Source organism: Protomyctophum bolini (assembly GCF_963924005.1).
Source record: "Protomyctophum bolini genome assembly, chromosome: 15".
Classification (NCBI taxonomy): domain Eukaryota; kingdom Metazoa; phylum Chordata; class Actinopteri; order Myctophiformes; family Myctophidae; genus Protomyctophum; species Protomyctophum bolini.
This window is the reverse complement of record NC_137876.1, coordinates 13,856,467-13,874,598: the sequence shown is the minus strand read 5'-3', so window position 1 is coordinate 13,874,598 and position 18,132 is coordinate 13,856,467. Positions and strand designations below refer to the sequence as shown.

The window sequence follows — 18,132 nt, the reverse complement described above, 5'->3', positions numbered from 1 at the left end:
CTTCTACACACATCTAGATTCTACAGTCTGGATGTTTATTCTTCACTTCATGCCAGAGTGAGGAGCTCATGGTGATAGACACAAAGAGACAGACGGGCACACAGAGTGTGAGTGAGAGATGCAGACCAACAATAAAATAACACTTTCTCACAAAACTGTGAGAAACTGTTATTTTATTACCATTATCTTCATTGACCTCATCATGAACTTCTCCTTTGGTCCACCCATTCCTGGGACATGTGAGAATGGTTGAGTGAAAAACAAAAACATGCAGAGATGTGGGCAGGGAAACAAACCTACCTTCTATGATGTCACTAAGCTTCATGAATGTACTGAAAGACCCACCCACCTCAGACATCAGCAAACATTATGAAAATTACCGAAATATAATTGTCTGGGTGAAAATCAACTGTGTTTAGTGTTCTAGGTTTAAAGATCACTAAATTACTAGTCAGTCTACTGTTGCCCGTTTCCACACGGGATAAGTGTCCACAAATTCCTTAAGGCAGGCAGTCACAAATATAATACCAAAATTAGTTGGTTGAGGATTAATACTTTGTAAATACCTTGGTTTGTAAGATTATTCCTATAGCAATGCATGATTGCATGCTATAATACCTACAACATCTAACTTAATACCCCATTGACCACTTAAACCCATTGACTGTGGTCCCCCACGGACACGGGTCCGAACTTGGGGCCCCTCCTTTTTTCCCACGACACCAAATCTCCATTTTCGCAGCATGCTCAGATACTGTGAGATGCCCACTAGAGGAGGGACGCTAAGGTTCATGTGGATATACAATCTCACAGCGTGCCACGATGCGAGCTTGTACATCTGCTATTAAGTGTTTGAAGATTTTAGTTTAGAAGGAATTTGTAGAATCGGCCTCAGGTCTGAGCACTGAGACTGAGTCGCAAGTCGCTGACTTCCCTGTTCCCATCCCCTTGAATAGTTTGAGGCATTTTGTCTGCTGCACTATCTGTATGCCATTAGCTGCTAGCCTTGCCTTCAGAACAGGCTGCACTGCACGCCTTGGATGAAGTATCGTGGGAAATCCTGCTGGCAACCCCCTCTTTCAGTCTCATTAGAGACCCCCTCTAGTGCTCTGAACATGTAGCCCGGAGGTCTTGGGTACCCATAGGCAGAGCAGCTGCTGGAAAGACAGTGGTACAGCTCTAAGGACCAACAAGAGCATGCATCTCATTTGTGGTGGGCGTCTGGAATAATCTTGTTCCTGTCCCACTCTGGCAGACTGAGGCACAGGACCAAATGAGATTTGTCAGGATGTGAGGGATTAAAATAGCCTTTCATCACATTTGTAAACGCTGTTCATACGAAGGTGAGGGCTAAACATCATTGTCTTTTCAAATCCAAACTGGAAAGTCTGAATGAGTGTATGGGGGCAGTATTTATCTGGAAAGCTCTGAGCAGAGGGGGAGAGGAGGGGTGAGAGCAAGTGCTCCAGAGAGAGAGAGAGAGACTGCATGTGTAAGGCAGGATGGGAGGGTTTGGAGAGTGAGAGAGAGAGAGAGAGAGAGGACGAGCGGGTGGGTACTGCGAAATCCTTTAACAGGGGAGCTCTGTGTATTTGTTAGACGGCTTGGCTGCCTGCCCAACCTGGCTCATTGTAATCAAGGCATGATCGGCAACACCAGGCAGCCCTCTCTGCCGCCTCGGCTGCCTAGCGCTTGGACCCAGCCCAATTCTCCCCGCTGACATGGAAAGACCCGTGAGTGCCTTCTCATCTTCCCTACTCTTCTTATCCCCACACTCTCCTTCTCTTGCTTTTGCACTCTCGTCCTAGCTGCTTGTGGCCCAGCTCGGCTGGTGTTAGGTTCCCCCACTTCTCTCTCTCTCCACTGGCAGAGATTTAGCTGTGTCTAAATGCAGCCCTCCTGGCAGCCGTTTTCTGTCTTCGCCCCTCCACTGGCTCTCTCGGCCCCATGCAGTAGCTCCTGTAGTTGGGGAACAACACTGGGCAGGGAGAAAGCCCTGGCACCCTCCACTTTGTGGGCCCATCTGAGCATGGGTGCCGTCCCATCCGCTGGAAGAGCCACAGCTTTCCCCGTGTGTTTGATTGTGTATCTGTCTTTATGTGAGGACCTTCCGGAAGGAGGGACCCCCTGTGTCCAAAACCCTGAGGGGGTATTGTTCCCCATGCCACGTTTCCTCCACACTGGGCTAGCAGTAGGCTTCGGCGGCTGGCAAGGCTGGCGTTTCTTTGAGCTCCGCCATCCGCCTTGGTGAGATTCGGCAGCGAGTGTTTCTCTTGCTCCTATTCTTGGTGGTATGTCCTCATGCTCTGTTGTGTTTGGACACCCCTGACAACCAGACAGCTGGCTGCTGCCCACCCTGCCACCTCTCCGAGTGAGCAAGTCCCAACTTTTTCACAGCGACTTAGTGGACTTTGAAACAGGTGATTTTTCGATGCAATTGAATTCTATGTAGGTTCTTTGATGTTTTGTTTGGGTCTTTTTTTGGGGGGGGCTGTCAACGTCATGGTTGGTCTGGTAAATTCACTCTGATGCTAATATTAATCAGAGGTTTATGGTAGTGATGAATAATGAAAGTGCCACTGCTTTCCCTTTCCACATCTCTGTGACAATACGCTGTATACCAGGAAGGTGACAGCAGCTGTGGCGATGGAGCAGCATGGAAAAGTCTCCCATGTAGCCCCGGTGCTATGTTGTCTTCTGCATGTCTGAATGTTGTGCATGCTAGCTGTGAGTCATTTTTCTGCGCTAGGTGGAATGTCACATGGAGCGTTCAGGAATCTATTCCTCCGCCACCACGCACTCGAGCAACAGAGGAGATGATTGACTAGCTGAACGACTAAGTGTTTGTCACGTCTGTGTACCGTCTCTCTCCATCTGTCAGGGATGTTTACTGCGTAGAGTTATCCCCCTTCCTGATGGGTACAGTAGGCGAATGGGCCAATGTGTGAACACTGAACGGCAGCTTGAATTATTTTGTTTGTGTTATGATGCTGCTGGAAAAGCTTTCAGTAAGAAAACAACAGCTAAATAATTCTGGCTGCGGCAGTATTTTTATTTTCACCTCTATCCACCTCTCTAAGTTGTTTGCACCTCTCTCCAAACAGACAAGTACGGTAATACCTGCTGGGTGTCAGTAATTGTTTCAGATTGTGTCAGATTGTTTCCTTTTGAACGATAAGAACTGCCTTCCTTCTGAAAGCCTCTGTTTGAGTTTTTTCTTTTTTTTGCTCCTGCATCCCACAGTGTTTTTGTTGCTGTCGCGATCAGCGCCCACAGGCATCATGGACATTGACACTCTCTCCCCCAAAGCCCTGTGAAGTGCTTTTGTCTGTTTCGGCCTGACACTGCAGTGTAAGAGGGTGGTTCTTCTTTTTTTGCCATGACATCATTATATCAGAGCACGTCCTATTAAATAGTCATTCTGTGCATGATGTAGCAGGGACTGTCATGTCAAAACACACACCGTAGGAAAGTACAAGTTGAAGAGTTCTGTTGGCCCATTAACCTGAGCCTGATTCTAATCCGTTTTCTGAAAAACTCATGTTGAATAGTGAAAATATAGTCACACATTTACAACATGCTGAGACCTTGTAGATCTGTCTTGCATATAGTAAAGCCTTGCCTAGCCATGTGGCCCATAGGGCAGGAGCCTATCTCTTGTTTCTGTAGCATGAGGCATCTTAATGTACAAGTACACCCCCTGGACATGACGCTATCGTGTCGCAGGGACTTACCCCCAACCCAGCCCTTGCGTGCCAAGCACGGAGGCACTGGGTCCCATTTTAAGATGTCTTTGGTATGACCCAGTCTGGGATTGAGTACTCAGGGTGGACACTGTAACCACAAGGCCACTGAGCTGACTCTTGCACATGCTGTGACCTAATCTCAGACGTAAAATGAAAGTCAATGATAACCGTGTGCTTAAAAGGCCACCCTGCCCTCCTAGGCCTCATGCTGCAGAGCGGGCCGGGGTCATCTTCATTCTCCCTGGAAGATGACCTGTGGCCTTTAGACAACCTGTTGCCATTTAAAGCAACCCCCCTCCTTTTCCTTCACCACTGCAGTATACATACCGCACATCTTGAGGCAAGGGTGGTCCGTAACTAGGAATGCAAGATAATTATTGGCCCCGGTATTTATCAGCCCAATATATTGTTACGACTGTAGGTCACAGATTACTATGAAAACCTGCAAAATCTGTCAGTCATGCCACCATATATGGCCGTCAGTCCCTCGTGACATAGCACTCCCCCATATATGGCCGTCATTCCATCACACCTTGTGATACGCTCCATATATGGCCGTCTCCATATGAAGATCACAACACTGACCATCAGAACCTGGACAGGGCCATACATGGAGATCTCCATATCCATCTCCATAGATCTCCATATATGGAGCTGACCTGTTCTGACATTCCATATGTTGACCCTACCCCGCCCGTCCTTCCTCTTCGATGTCTCCCTTTTGACTGATACCTGTCCATTCAAACTCTAGACGCCCCAAAGTTATTAGTCCCTCATCAAACCCTGTACACTCAAGACACTACCCCCGCTGCCACCCATAGATCTCCATATATGGAGCTGACCTGTTCTGACATTCCATATGTGGATCTGACCTTATCAAACCCTGTACACTCAAGACACGCTCCATACATGGCCAGTACAGAATTCACTCCATATGTTGATCTGCCTCCCCATGCCAAAGCGCCAGTACTCGCCTAGCAGTCTGCCTTCACCCAGGCGGATGCGTGCACGCGACCTCTCCCTCAGGGCGTCTTACTGGTATATATATTCTTTATTACTTGCGCAAGCAGAGTGCACAAGTAATAGTTTTCGTCCAGTGCTTCGATGCGTATGTCGCCGTTTGATGTGTATACGCCGTGCCAGCGTATGTCATAATGACTACTTGCGCTTGATATGGCAGTGGTGTCAGATTACTTTACATGTATTCATAGGGGCATTACCTTTAATCCTCCCGACACTGAAACATATCGTCATTACGTCACCATCGAAAACCAATTACACCCTGGCATTGGGTCCTTTAATCCACATCATTGAGAGCTAGTTGTACCAGTTATAGCCTGACGTCATATGCTGCTACGATACATACGCATCAAACGGGGCATACGCAAAGTAAGTTAAGTAACCACAGTATACCGCTTATCAACTTACAAATTACATATACATAGAGGCATTTCCTTTAATCCACCCGACACTGATCGACATATACGTCACCATCAAAAGCCGTCACTTATCCGTATTAATTACAAGTAACATTACGTAATTGATTGTTGTTAATTACGTAACGAAAGAATGAATTTTAAATGCTAGAATAGAATTACCTTCATGTTCTTCAACAGATCTCAAAATAGTGTCACACAGGTAAATACTTTTCAAGTAAGTCATAGAGCTGTATTCTACAGTAGATAGCCAGGACAAATCAGTAATTAGTTAATACTGATAGTAAAAAATCTGCTGACAAATGTGTGTTTTTAGATATTTAACGACTTAATCCCTCAATACTTTGTAAACTTGACCTGTGGCTCGATACTTGGTCTATTCTTTTTTTTGTACAAACCTCTTACAAGTACAGATTAGGGATGTGATGGTTAAATTGGTTAATGTAAAAAATAAAATAAAAATAAGACTTTTGTGATCTTTGTGTTTCGAAGAGCGAGCGTGTCTTGGGTTAGTGTGAACACAGTCCTAAGCGGTGAGGGCATTGGGAGAGCAGCATGTGTGTGTGGAGTGTGAGCGGAGGCACGCCTTCTGCTGACGACGTCAGGATGTTTCAGATGCTCTGCATTCGCATTCCCACTGCGTAACGGAGCTCCATAATGAACGCTCCATCTGTGGGCGTGAGGGCACACCGCCATGTGCAGCATCAGTCACAAGACCTCACACCCATTCCTCTCTTGTCCATGTCTTGACTATAACAGTGGGCTAAGAGCTTACGTTTACATATTTTAAATAGCTTTTTTATTTGCTGTTATTTTTAAGAAGGCCATTTAAGGGGAGCTTTGCCCGTAGATAACGTGAATTCTATCATTTGTATTCTCTATGCCGAAAAAAGGTTACTGTGCTCTGTGCTGTGGATTCATGTTAAGTGAAGCAAAGTTCCTCTTTAATGGCCCTAGAATGAAAAAGATAGGCCTTGTTAAAAATGGCTAATAGAAAACAAAGGGAAATGCCACATTTTAATTTCTGTAGGCAGGTGGTGAGAGCAAGCTCTCGACACAGAATTTATTTGGAAGTGCTCATTGTCACATTTTCAAATGTCACACAATAGAACAAGGTTAAATGTCTGCAATGTTCTCCTTTAACACATGTGAGTCACAGCACAGCGGCTATAGAGCTCTTTTAATTTGAGCTGCAGTATGAATGTATTTAGACTATAATAAAGTGCAAGCCTTCTTGTAGCAAGTCACTCTCAGCCATGTTCAGCCCAATTCATGCTCTGTAGTACGGCGGTGTCAAACGGATCTACTTGCTAACAATGCGTCACAAAATTTGTAGATTATTTGACAAGCGGCATTGTCGTGTGATGGAGTATCAGCTATAGTCACTGCTTGAGTGGATCTGAATGCCGTGTCCCCCCCCAGGCCCCCACACAGACCCCCAGTGACGTGATGCCCAAGAAGGATCAGGGAAGAGACATGGAGCTGGATAAGAGGATCGAGGCCCTCCGCAGGAAGAATGAAGCCCTCATGAAGAGGTACCAGGTGAGGACAAGCTTTTGTAGACGGGAATAAGAGGCCTTCATGGTCCAATGATTCATGGCTGCAGACAGTTCCATTCGAACACTCACACATTGCTTTGCTGGGAACGAGACAAAACTACTAGTACATAGCTACGTAGCTACGTCATCAGTTGGTTGAGGGTATTTTAGCCAACGATGATGAGGGTCAGGGAGAGAAGCCCACACAATGATTTCACACAGTATTGGTTTATTTTTGAGGGGCTCTAGACCCTCCTATGTCCAGCTTTTAGTGCAAACACTTTGCGTAATACAAACATTGAAGACGAAGGTGAGGACCTCTTTTTTTTGGCCCGTTTGGAACAAAAAACCTCAAATCATGAATGCAGCATGCAATTTATATGAAATCTTTCACAGACTTTCCTACTAGGCTGAGGAATATATCCCACCCTTTTCACATTGGCCTGTTATAGTGCCACCAACACGTGGATCTTTGCTAAACACATTTTTGGAACAAAATGCCTCAAATCATGAACGCAGCGTGCAATTTATGTGAAATCTTTCATGGACTTTCCTACTAGCATGAGTAATATATCCCACCCTTTTCACATTGGCCTGTTATAGCACCACCAACAGGTGGATTTTCGCAAAACACATTTTTGGAACAAAATGCCTCAAATCATCCAATTGCCATCCAAGGCATAAGAAGAAATGGCACCCTTCACAATGGCCTATTATACAGTAGCGCCACCAGGAGGCCATAACCACCTGGCCTGTGCCCCGAGGGGCACTTTATCTAGTTATTTCTGATGTTGATGATGATGTTTATGATTGTTGTTTTTAACCCGTCTGTAAAGCACTATAACTAACTATATTGGAAATGTGCTATATAAATAAAATTCATTCATTCAGGACAAAAATTCTGATTGGCCGGAATGAGATGATGTATGATGATAAGAGCGCCCCTCACTTCTCACTTTTTTTTTACACCATAACTACTGTAACTGGACATTATAGTATATAAGCTAAGGGCTATGATTGTAAGACCTCTGTTGGACGTGTGTTGAATTGACTGGCTTCGTTGGGTTGCTCATAGGAGGTTGAGGCGGATAAGAAGAAGGCACATGATGAAGGCTTGTCGCTGCAGAGCCGCAAGGGCAAAGTTGATGACCTCACCGTAACCATCAGCAAGTCCACCAGTGTAAGTGTCTATGTTGTGAAGCCATGATACCGGTGTTAGTGTTACACCCGAATTGGTGCCCGAATCGAATTTTGGTTCGAATTAGTAATTTAAACCCTGATGTCGGGTAGGATACCTAGATTCAAGATTAAATAATTTATTGCCATGTCAACAAGGAATTTGTCTTGGTTCATACTCAACATATACAGACAGACATTCAGAATGCTATTGCTTCATAAGTGGCGGCGGTGGCTCAGGGGTAGAGTGGCTGGATAGTAACTGCAAGGTTGCTAGTTGGAACCCGGGCTCCCTCAGAGTTGGTGTCGAAGTGTCCTTGAGCAAGACTCTGAACCTAATTGCTCCTGATGTGCTGGTTGGTGCCTTGCATGGTTTCCGCCGCCATTAGTGTATGAATGTGTGTGTGAATCATAGACTGTAAAAAATATGGACAAAGCGTTCCGCGGGTCTAACGTGAACGTAAAATGAAGCCTGTCAGTCCTTGCAATGGAAGTCGCCATCTTTCTAGATCCGTTTTGGCCCAGTTCAGGCCAGCTGGCCCATTGGCTGGCCCAGACAACGAGGCGGGACTTCCCCCTTCTTCTTCGTTGGTTTTTATTTTGACTCGAGTGGGTGGGGGATCCCGTTCATAGACTGTAACGGTAGCCACGCCCCTCAGAACATGCGCAACTTTATGCTAATTTGTTTAATAAATGGGACCATAATTTTCCAAAAAGAATATTATGACATTAGAAATGAGACTTTAAACTAGTGACTGGAAGCAAAAAGTATTCATGACCATGTTTATTAAGGTAATACAGTCTAGGTGAAGTTGGGCCCAAATACATGGACTTCTATGGGGCTATGGGTTTTTTTGAGCCCAATGACAGCGCCACAACAGGCCATTATATGAACTTTCATTTCCTTAGTGGCTTCACAAAATATCCGTCTGACTGCCCCCCTGGTGTGAATGGGTGAATGTAATGTACAATGTATGTAAAGCGCCTTGGATAAAGGCGCAAATGCACCATTTACCATTTACCATAAGTGATTCTGCTTGAAACTCAAGATCTCCCCTGGCCAAGCAGACACTGCCTCTCGGGCTGCTGAGCGGTAGAAGTTTGGTCTCCGCCTTAGGACATCTGGGCTTTGAAAGGAAAGAGATAAGTATTTGACATCTTCATTCTTCGTCATGTGACAGGACACTCGCGTGGTGACTGCTAAGTCTGGCACCGGAGGGTCACAGGAGGCGGGGCCAGACGGACTGGCAGAGGACTCGATGGGCTTAGGGCGCGGGCGCAGGCAGCAGCTGTTGGTCACCATGGTGAGGAAAAAGGTATGGAAAATGTGTACCTAATTTTTGTTCCATGTACAATAAAATCTTGTTTTCAAATGCAACCAAATAGACTCGTTTGGTTACATTTGTTTCAACTGGTAAACTTAACACAGGATTTTTTTAGGATGTTTTAGCCACATCAACCCAAGCGTCCTTGTGTTAACCACATCAACCCAAGCGTCCTTATTCTGGGACGAACATTTGGCGAACTTGTGGATCAGATATTTCCGGGGAAGAGAATTGGTGTAGAGGGTACTGCGCCCTGTGGCCGCGGCGGGTACTGTGCCCTGGGTGCTTTTTTGCATTTTTTATTCACTAATAAATTCATTATTAATTTATAATTAATTGAAAAAGGGCTTCGTTAAGACCTACATATTATTATGGTCAATTCCTGTGTGAAAAGTGGGAGTGATTGGTGCAGGCAGTGAGGAGCTACGGCAGTCACAGTGACAGACATTCAGACAGACATTGTCAGAATTATAGTATGATTATAGTATGTTGATGATGATGTAACTAGCACATCTGCAGTGGTTGCTGGTGGTCTCCCTACTCTTCCATAGAGAAATCTGGACTGCGGTGTAGGATGTCTGGAACACCTACTGATTGACAAGTAGTAGTGCCTGACTACTACTGGCCAACCCAACATTGCCTATTGGCAGAGCGGTAGAAATTTGAATTTGTCCTCTGGGCGACTAGCATTTGAATCCCAAGCAGGGCATAAAAGGTACAGATTACAGCTTGACCTTTGCCTCTAAAGTATGTTGGCGTCTGCATCAGATCTTTCAGAAGAAGGCAATTGTGTTTTTTCTTTTTGCACTACTCTAATGGTGAGACATGCAATGGATGTATTTGTGAAGCAGTGGTTTAGTTTATGCCTGAGCAGCTAAAACGGCAAAACTACCTTAATCCTTTCTACCATATTAAAAGTTCACCATTGGTAGTCAATAATGGATAATACCTAACATTTGTACATTGAAGTGTCATTATGTAAAAATGGACTTGAAGCTTGAAGATAATACTTATAACTGCCAGCTTGCTGGAAACCCCTCAGAGTGCTGCTAAGGTGAACTGGGCTGCAGACAACATCTAAATGAGGTGAATTGAACAGAAAAAGTCACGAGTCTGAATTTGTCTCAGGCGGCGACGAAGACTGCTGAACGAATTTAACCACTTGAACCCCAGCGTCCCTATTCTGGGAGAAAACTGTAGCACTGTCTGTTGCTAGTTTGCTACTGGGCGGCAGTGGCTCAGGGGTAGAGTGACCGGATGGAAACCGAAAGGTCCCAGTTCGAACCCAGGCTCCCCCAGAGTTGGTGTCGAAGTGTCCTTGAGCAAGACACTGCCTTGCATGGTTTCCCCCGGCATCGGTGTGTGAGTGAATGGGTGAATGTAATGCACAATCTCTGTAAAGCGCCTTGGATAAAGGCGCTATATAAATGCACCATTTACCATTTACTGTGGGTTCCTCTCAGTCACATGGAAGGACAGACACTCAATGCAGGTTCACTCGTTTATTGGCTCCACACAGACACTTGGTCAAACATAACATAAATACTCTTAGTGCAAACTAAAGTCAGCCCAGCCGTGCTGGGAACATTGCCTGCCACACGGATTTCGGTTCAGTTGGTTTTCTGTTGCACTCTCTGCTCTCTGTGTGTGTCTTCTGTCTGTGTGGCCAAGGTCCAACACTCCAACACTAAACACCTGCCATTCAATAAACCCTGGCACTGCTCCCATGAGCCACTCCCCGCATCTCTACTGTACCTACAGCAGAGCCCAAAAAAAAGCAGATCTAGGAAATTGCACTCTAGAAAATAGTTCTAATATAATTTTGTTAAACCACAACAAGCATCTGATTACAGAATATAATTTTGTTAAACCACAACAAGCATCTGATTACAGAATATAACTCCTGGCGGTGGAAGGGAGAAAAAGTACAAAATTATATAAACTTAATTCACAATGAAACATTTAATATAGTAACATGACTCACTCAATAGATTAAAATATGAGGTACAACTGTGGTTTAATAGTATACGGTAAACAAATAACAATATATGTACTAGAGATAGGTGAATCAGTTGTTCTCAGCCTTGGTCCTCAGCACCAGTCGTGAATAAATAAACAACAGAATAAAACAGAAAACCTGTATCCAACACCAGTGGTAGGCTAATCGGAGAGTGCAAACGAAGTTCATTAAGTGACCAGCATTGCTTCAACATACAAAATAACTGAATAAGCACACATAACAAAACAATGAATACTTAACAATAAAGACACATGAATTAAGCTGCCAGCTGTTATTAAAATCAAAATAGGTAGTCTAGAAACAAAACGCAGCACTAATAAAACAACAGAGCCAGCAACGGGGATAGAGCTGGGAAGTTCAACTCACAGCTTACCACAGTGGCATGGGCCATGGCAAAACAAAACCCAAACAAACACTGATTGTAGTTGTATGTTTAACACCCGGCAAAGCGGCAGCGCAGTCTGTTACCCGTACAGCTGTCCCTGAAAACGGACCGCAGCAGGCTCACTGCTGTTGTAGCTGTAGGATGACTAAGACTACCCATATCCAGCTGTGATTCCCGCTGCCATGTGGTGGTACAGCATTAAACCAATTTACTTTCAGGAATTACATGTTGGGCAGGCAAGATGTGTTGTTGTCGTCGTCCCCCACGCACAATCGGAAGCACTAAAAGAGATATACCTGCCAGACGAGTACGCTACAAAGGCTAAAAAGGCATGCATTTGCATTCCAATGGGTGATTGAGGGTCGCACTCTACGCACAACGCCCAATCAGCTGTCCAATAATAGTTCTCAGGTCTGGTGTTTGTCCTCTCTTTTTTTTTTCTCAGTGTATGGATTTTGGCCAGGCAGAAATGGATTTGGACAGGCGGCCTCGCCTTATTGTAGATACGCCACTGCTGTTGTGCCACAAGGCACTGATGAACTTCATACTGGAAACTGGATGGCCATCCTACCTGCAATACGTATAGCTAGTTCAAATAACGCAAAGGAGAAAGGGCTATCCTTCAAGCAGATCAGGGAACAATAGAACACAGGCTGAAGAAAACCAATGGTCATGCGGACGGCAGGCAATTGTTCAAACAAACGGCAAGATGGACAGACATTCCACAATTATTCACAAGGTCCCAGAAAGGGACAACTTCAAGCAGGGGAGGGGACAAGCCCAACTAGGCAAGTTTGGCTTGACTCACTGATTCAAGCATGCACTGTGGAGACGCCTAAAGCAGGCAGACCATCCTGCAACCTTGATACTGCTGCTGCAGGTGTAATCGGACAGGTGTCAAAAGTGGGCAGAGGTGAGAAGGAGATGGACAATGCCCGGTTGGCTACACCTTCACAATATTGTCAATTATTACACAAAAGTAAAAAAATAAGTATCACACTTACGCCAAAGACAATTGAACACAATGTTTTGTTCCATTAATTGCATCAAAATTCCCTTTTCCTCCATAAAGCTTACATTTGTACTCTGACCATTGCTATGGGAAAATACATTTTAGTTGTAAAGTAAAATAAATTTTATTTTATTTTAAATATTTTGTCACATTACTATGCCAAGAATTTGATGACCTACCTTGATGACCGGTTTATGGTGTTTGTGCACTCCTCCCTAGCCAATATACATACATTTCTATATGAAATGATGATCACAATGTGCATAACTGTGTCCCCAGGGTAAGCGGGTGGTGAGTGAGAAATCAGAGAGGAGGCACGGTCCACCAGATGCAAAGAGCCCCCTGGAAGAGGACAGCCCCCCGCAACGTCCAGCAGAGACGGCAGGGAAAGGGAAGCCGACTTCTCATACAGCCAAGAGAGAACTGACAGCAGCACAGGTTAGACCACCACTTTTTCTACGGTTTATAAGACGGAGGGGGAAAGACGTTCTGCACAGGTCTGGCCGGAATCAAACCGGGGTGCGTACGTTTGTTAGACATACAGTCCGACAGGCTGACAAGTCTGACAACACCGTCGGCTCTCGGCTGGTTACAACTAACCCATAGCCGGGTTAATGCTCACCCGTGGCTCCCGATATGCGTGCCAGGTTAAAACTAACCCTATTGCGGGTTAAAACTAACCTGTGGCTCCCGATATGCGTGGCAAGTTACAACTAACACATGGCTTCCTGTGAGGTTAGTTTTAGGGTTGGGTTTTGGTTACGGTGTCGGACTCATCACTGACTGGGGGAGTAACATGGTGTGTGGTGGCGCACTGTCCAGTCAACTACCGGCATGACCTGACACCCAGATTTTAAAGTTTAGAATAATCTGTATGGATTATTTTAATACAATTATAACTAGCACATCTGCAGTAGTTGGTGGTCTACCGACTCTTCCACTGAGACATTTAGTCCTTGGTGTTCGGTTAGGACACCTTCCTGGTTCACCTGAAGTAGCCCTGCCCCATGCTCATCATGAGCACGGGATATTGCCTCTTGGTCTTAGATGAGCGGTAGATGTTTGGTCTTTTTCCACACACAGAAGACGGGTGCTACATAATAAAAGATACGGATTGCAGCTTTTATCCTGCATTGCGTCCCTGACTTCCACAACTAGAGCCCTGGTTAGCCATAAGCTATGCTCAAAAGCCAGGGACACTCACTCCTGTCAGCAGCCTCTCTTTTCACCCTTTTGTCTGTGGTCTCACAGTGCGACGCCGTGTTTTACATAGATGTCAGACATGTCGGCCCGGCCCACCACCCCGCCCGATGGAACACAATGGGCTCTGGACAGGAGGGGTGGGACACAGGCACTGGAGCTGTGATTGACTCATGGTGGTGGTGTGTGTGTGTGTGTGTGTGTGTGTGTGTGCGGGGGCAGGGTAGAGCTAGTCTCACACTCAGACCTGACAGGCTGTGGTTCAGTATTTTAGCACATGAGGCTCTGAGTCGGGTGTCTGTCTGTCTCTACTACAGGGTCTACTGTTAAAGAGGTACCACCACACTGTTTTGTTTTGTTTTAGTTAAATTATTTTTAGCTTTATGATGTTTTGTGATATGATGCACTGATTGGTTGGCACTTTTTATTTCGTTGTACATGTTACAATGACAATAAATATCTATCTATCAGTGCATTTTCTTTTAAATGGGCGAAACGGCTTCATGCTTAAACTTGGGGGGTGAACTTTCTGTGAAAGAAAGTTTGATACCTGCCCAATCCAAAGAGGCCAGTGTTGGAAAATTTGATTGAACTATCTAAATTGTAATATTAACTATCATCCAAATTTACTTGACATGTCCATGACAAGCACAATATCCATTTTACATGAAGTATTAAAAGGGCCATACCTGGCCTGGGCCATGGCTCAATGGTCCAGGCACCTTGGCTGGTAATCCAGTCTGGCAGTGTGCCGCAGGTTCTACTCCCGATCCCGACGGCCTTTACTGCATGTCTTCCCCCCCCATCTCTCTCCCCATTTCCTGTCTGCCTACTGTCTGTCCCTCCATAAAAAGAAATAAAATAAAGGTGAAAGCCAAAAAAAAAGAAGAAAGGGGGCCATACCTGTGTTTTTGCAGTCATATATACTGTATACTTAAAGGTATATTCAGTCATTTCACTTAATTCAAATATCACTTATTTTTTTGTTTTGTTGTGATAATCCTCTCTACTATAGAGTGTGCTGACCATATAAGGAGTTCCTCCCTGTCCCCAGTTAACCCCTGGGGGTCAAAAAACCTTAGGTTTCGTTTTTGGTTCTCTATCCTGATTGGATGAAAGCTTGGTCCCAAGGCAAAAACGAAACCTAAGGTTTTTTGAGTGAAACTGATAGAATATACCTTTAAGTTTACACTAATGGCAACAATTTATTTTCAGTCACCAAAATCACCTGGTTTTTAATTTCAAAAGCTGACATCAGATTAGAATATTAGAATATACTGCTCGATTGCTTTCAAGGATACCTGGCAACCCCAAAGTCCCTTGCTTCGAGGAAAAATGGTGGCGTGGTGATAGATGGGGTGATATTGACCAGAATTATGTAATTGTCACTGAAAATGGAACTAATATGTAGCACTAGTCTTCCAAGGTCAAACTATAGCAGCCCTGGCTGCAGTATAATTATTGGTTTAGTCTGGCATGCACACGCAAGTATGCCGATTGCCGACATGCCACACACACGTGTGTGCCAATCAGGAGTCAAGCACATTGTTGACTTAAGCAGGAGGGTTGTAATGACCCCTCCTTCCTGGTGTGTGTGTGTGTGTGTGTGTGTGTGTGTGTGTGTGTGTGTGTGTGTGTGTGTGTGTGTGTGTGTGTGTGTGTGTGTGTGTGTGTGTGTGTGTGTGTGTGTGTGTGTGTGTGTGTGTGTGTGTGTGTGTGTGTGTGTGTGTGTGTGTGTGTGTGTGTGTGTGTGTGTGTGTGTGTGTGTGTGTGTGTGTGTGTGTGTGTGTGTGTGTGTTTGACCTGACCCCAATCAGGAACAGCTGAAGGGGTCAATTGGTCATGCTACAAACAGACATTCCATGCTCTGGATGGACGGAAGGACGGACAGACATACACACACGGCTGTTCCTCGGAGCGGCTAGCACCGCTCAAAAAGGACTATGTGACTGTTCCCCTTTAAGAGACTGGGATGGGGTGGAGCAGTTCATCAAGCTTTTATGGAGCTCAGTAATAGCCACATTTATCATGTCAGGTGACATCTGGTGTAATCCCACTCCACTTCCAACGGCTGTTTACTTTTAGTTTACACAGCATATTCCTTGATTCGCTCCTAATTGCTTTTGTTGTATTCTCTACCCAAATAATTAATAGTTAAGCTGAGAGGTCCTGGGCCTTTGATTGTGTGGAACATGAGTGTGAAGTTCACAATATCTTTCGATGCATCAGGGGTCCTCAATAAGGGGGTTATTGTTACGTTAGCAACACAAACACAGAGCAGATCTTACTTTTAACCACTGGCACCGCAAATATGGGGACGTCATTGTATTGTCAGAAATGGTCAAAACATTTATCAAAGCGATTTGCTTTGTGAGCTTGTAAATCTAATATTGGTCATACGACCAAGTACATCAGGCTTTAGCGACACACACACACACACACACACCCTGCTGCACATGCATTACTACCCCTGGCTGCTCTGTCAAATGCCACATCACATACATGTAGTTAGCCCCCTCCTGACCCCCTCCTAGGGACTGCAAAGGCTCTAGAACAGCTGCTCAGGCTCTGCATGTCGCCTGGCACACACACACACACACACACACACACACACACCAAACCAACCAGCTGACGAGCCTCACCCACTGTAAATACAGACCCCATTAAGCCTATGGCAGCAGGCCGGTTTGGTCTCTGGACGCGCGGGGGGGGGGGGGGGGGGCTGTTAGATTGATGGCACTGTCTTGCATGACACATAGCAGCTTGGCCTCTGCGTGTCAGTCGGTGTGCGCGTACCGTTTATGCGCATGTGCGTCTATAGCAGCCGACGGTAGTGTCACTCTGTGCATGCCGCTCGCTAGCTCACCCACGTTAACATGATAAATCTCCTGGCCAGTACATGCCGTTCCCTTGTCTGTGTTTCACTAGGTCAGACAGATAGACCCTGTTGTGTGTGTGTGTGTGTGTGTGTGTGTGTGTGTGTGTGTGTGTGTGTGTGTGTCAGCATTTGGACCTCTGCCAGGGCTGGGACGACAGCCGAACCCTCACCTGCAGAGCATGCATGGCGAAGGCTTTCGTTCCCACGTGGCCGCCGTTTACGTCAGTGGTTCTGAGTTGTTGTTTTTCTTAGGGCTGTGTCCAACTCTCCGGGTTTATGTCCAACTCTCCGGGTTTATGTCCAGCTTTCCAGGTTTGTGTAAACGCAAACATTGAAGACAAAAGTGAGGATGCAAATTGTGATTGGCCGGAATGAGAGGACAAGAGCGACCCTCACTTCACACGGTTGTGAAAGACCATCAGTTTGATATGCTTTTAGTCTACGGACCCTCATAACTAGTCTCTGAGAGTGTCCATTTCAACATTTTAAAAATCAATTTTTACACTGTACTAGTTTAACTTTTTTTTCTGATGGGTGCCCAGATTGGGGTTGGATTGACTGCTCTACATGTACAGTATATATATACTAGGGTGACCATATATATATATATATATATATATATATATATATATTCAGCCCCTCAAACCGGATTCCCTTGTGCACGTTTGTTGTGCACGCTCGCACACATTCATGCTCTGCATGAATGCATGCAGAGCATCATAGGTGTTGCATACAGGCAACCAATGTTTTCTGATCGTTGGGTCAGGTGAGCATGTTTACATGAAAATAACATGAACATCTATGAAACCATTGGTCACCCTAAGTATGTATGTAGTTGCGGCGTCGTGCACCAACAATAGCAGGTCTAGCAGCTCACAATTCGTTGTGGGGGTTCAGGTTTAGGGTTAAAGATGGGGGGGGAAGAATGTTGATGGCCTCTATAGACATCTATAGATAGTAAAACCAGTAAGATACCCTAAAGAGCGAGGTTGCGTGCTCGCATCCGCCTGGGTAACAGCAGACTGCTGGGTGAGTGCTGGTGCTTTGGCATGGGGGGTAAGATCTTAATTTTCGGGCCTGTTGAGAACTGTTTTCGCTGGCTGCCGGGCGCGGCTGCACTAATAACTTTAGGGCAGGCCCGTCTAGAGTTTAAATGGACAGGTATCAGTCAAATGGGAGACATCGAAGAGGAAGGACGGAAGGGGAAGGAACAACATATGGAATGTCAGAACAGATCAGCTCCATATATGGAGATCTAAGGGTTTGGATGTAGAGTTGCTGGCGCTTGGACCGCCACACGGCTCATGAGACCGTATCCTCACTTCACTCTGGAGAGGAAGAGAGCAGGGCGGAGAAAAGGAGGGGTAGAATGGGACAGGGCAGAGGAGAGGAGGAGAAAAGGAGGGGTAGAATGGG

The 18,132-nt window shown here is 45.5% G+C and overlaps 1 protein-coding gene across 2 annotated transcripts in view; it reads left to right on the top strand.

Moving 5' to 3' along the window:
* The first annotated feature begins 1,482 nt into the window (after positions 1 to 1,482).
* ccdc9b (coiled-coil domain containing 9B) overlaps positions 1,483 to 18,132 on the top strand; it is a 34,913-nt gene continuing 18,263 nt past the window's right edge. The window contains exons 1-5 of one of the 2 annotated variants that reach the window (XM_080784529.1): positions 1,483 to 1,733; positions 6,605 to 6,724; positions 7,796 to 7,900; positions 9,078 to 9,212; positions 12,918 to 13,076. In XM_080784529.1, the coding sequence (XP_080640655.1) occupies positions 1,722 to 1,733; positions 6,605 to 6,724; positions 7,796 to 7,900; positions 9,078 to 9,212; positions 12,918 to 13,076 (531 nt within the window). In that variant the 5' untranslated portion in view covers positions 1,483 to 1,721. Of the gene's footprint in view, positions 1,734 to 1,965; positions 2,421 to 6,604; positions 6,725 to 7,795; positions 7,901 to 9,077; positions 9,213 to 12,917; positions 13,077 to 18,132 lie in introns of those variants that run through there. The other variant, XM_080784530.1, reaches the window with a different exon arrangement.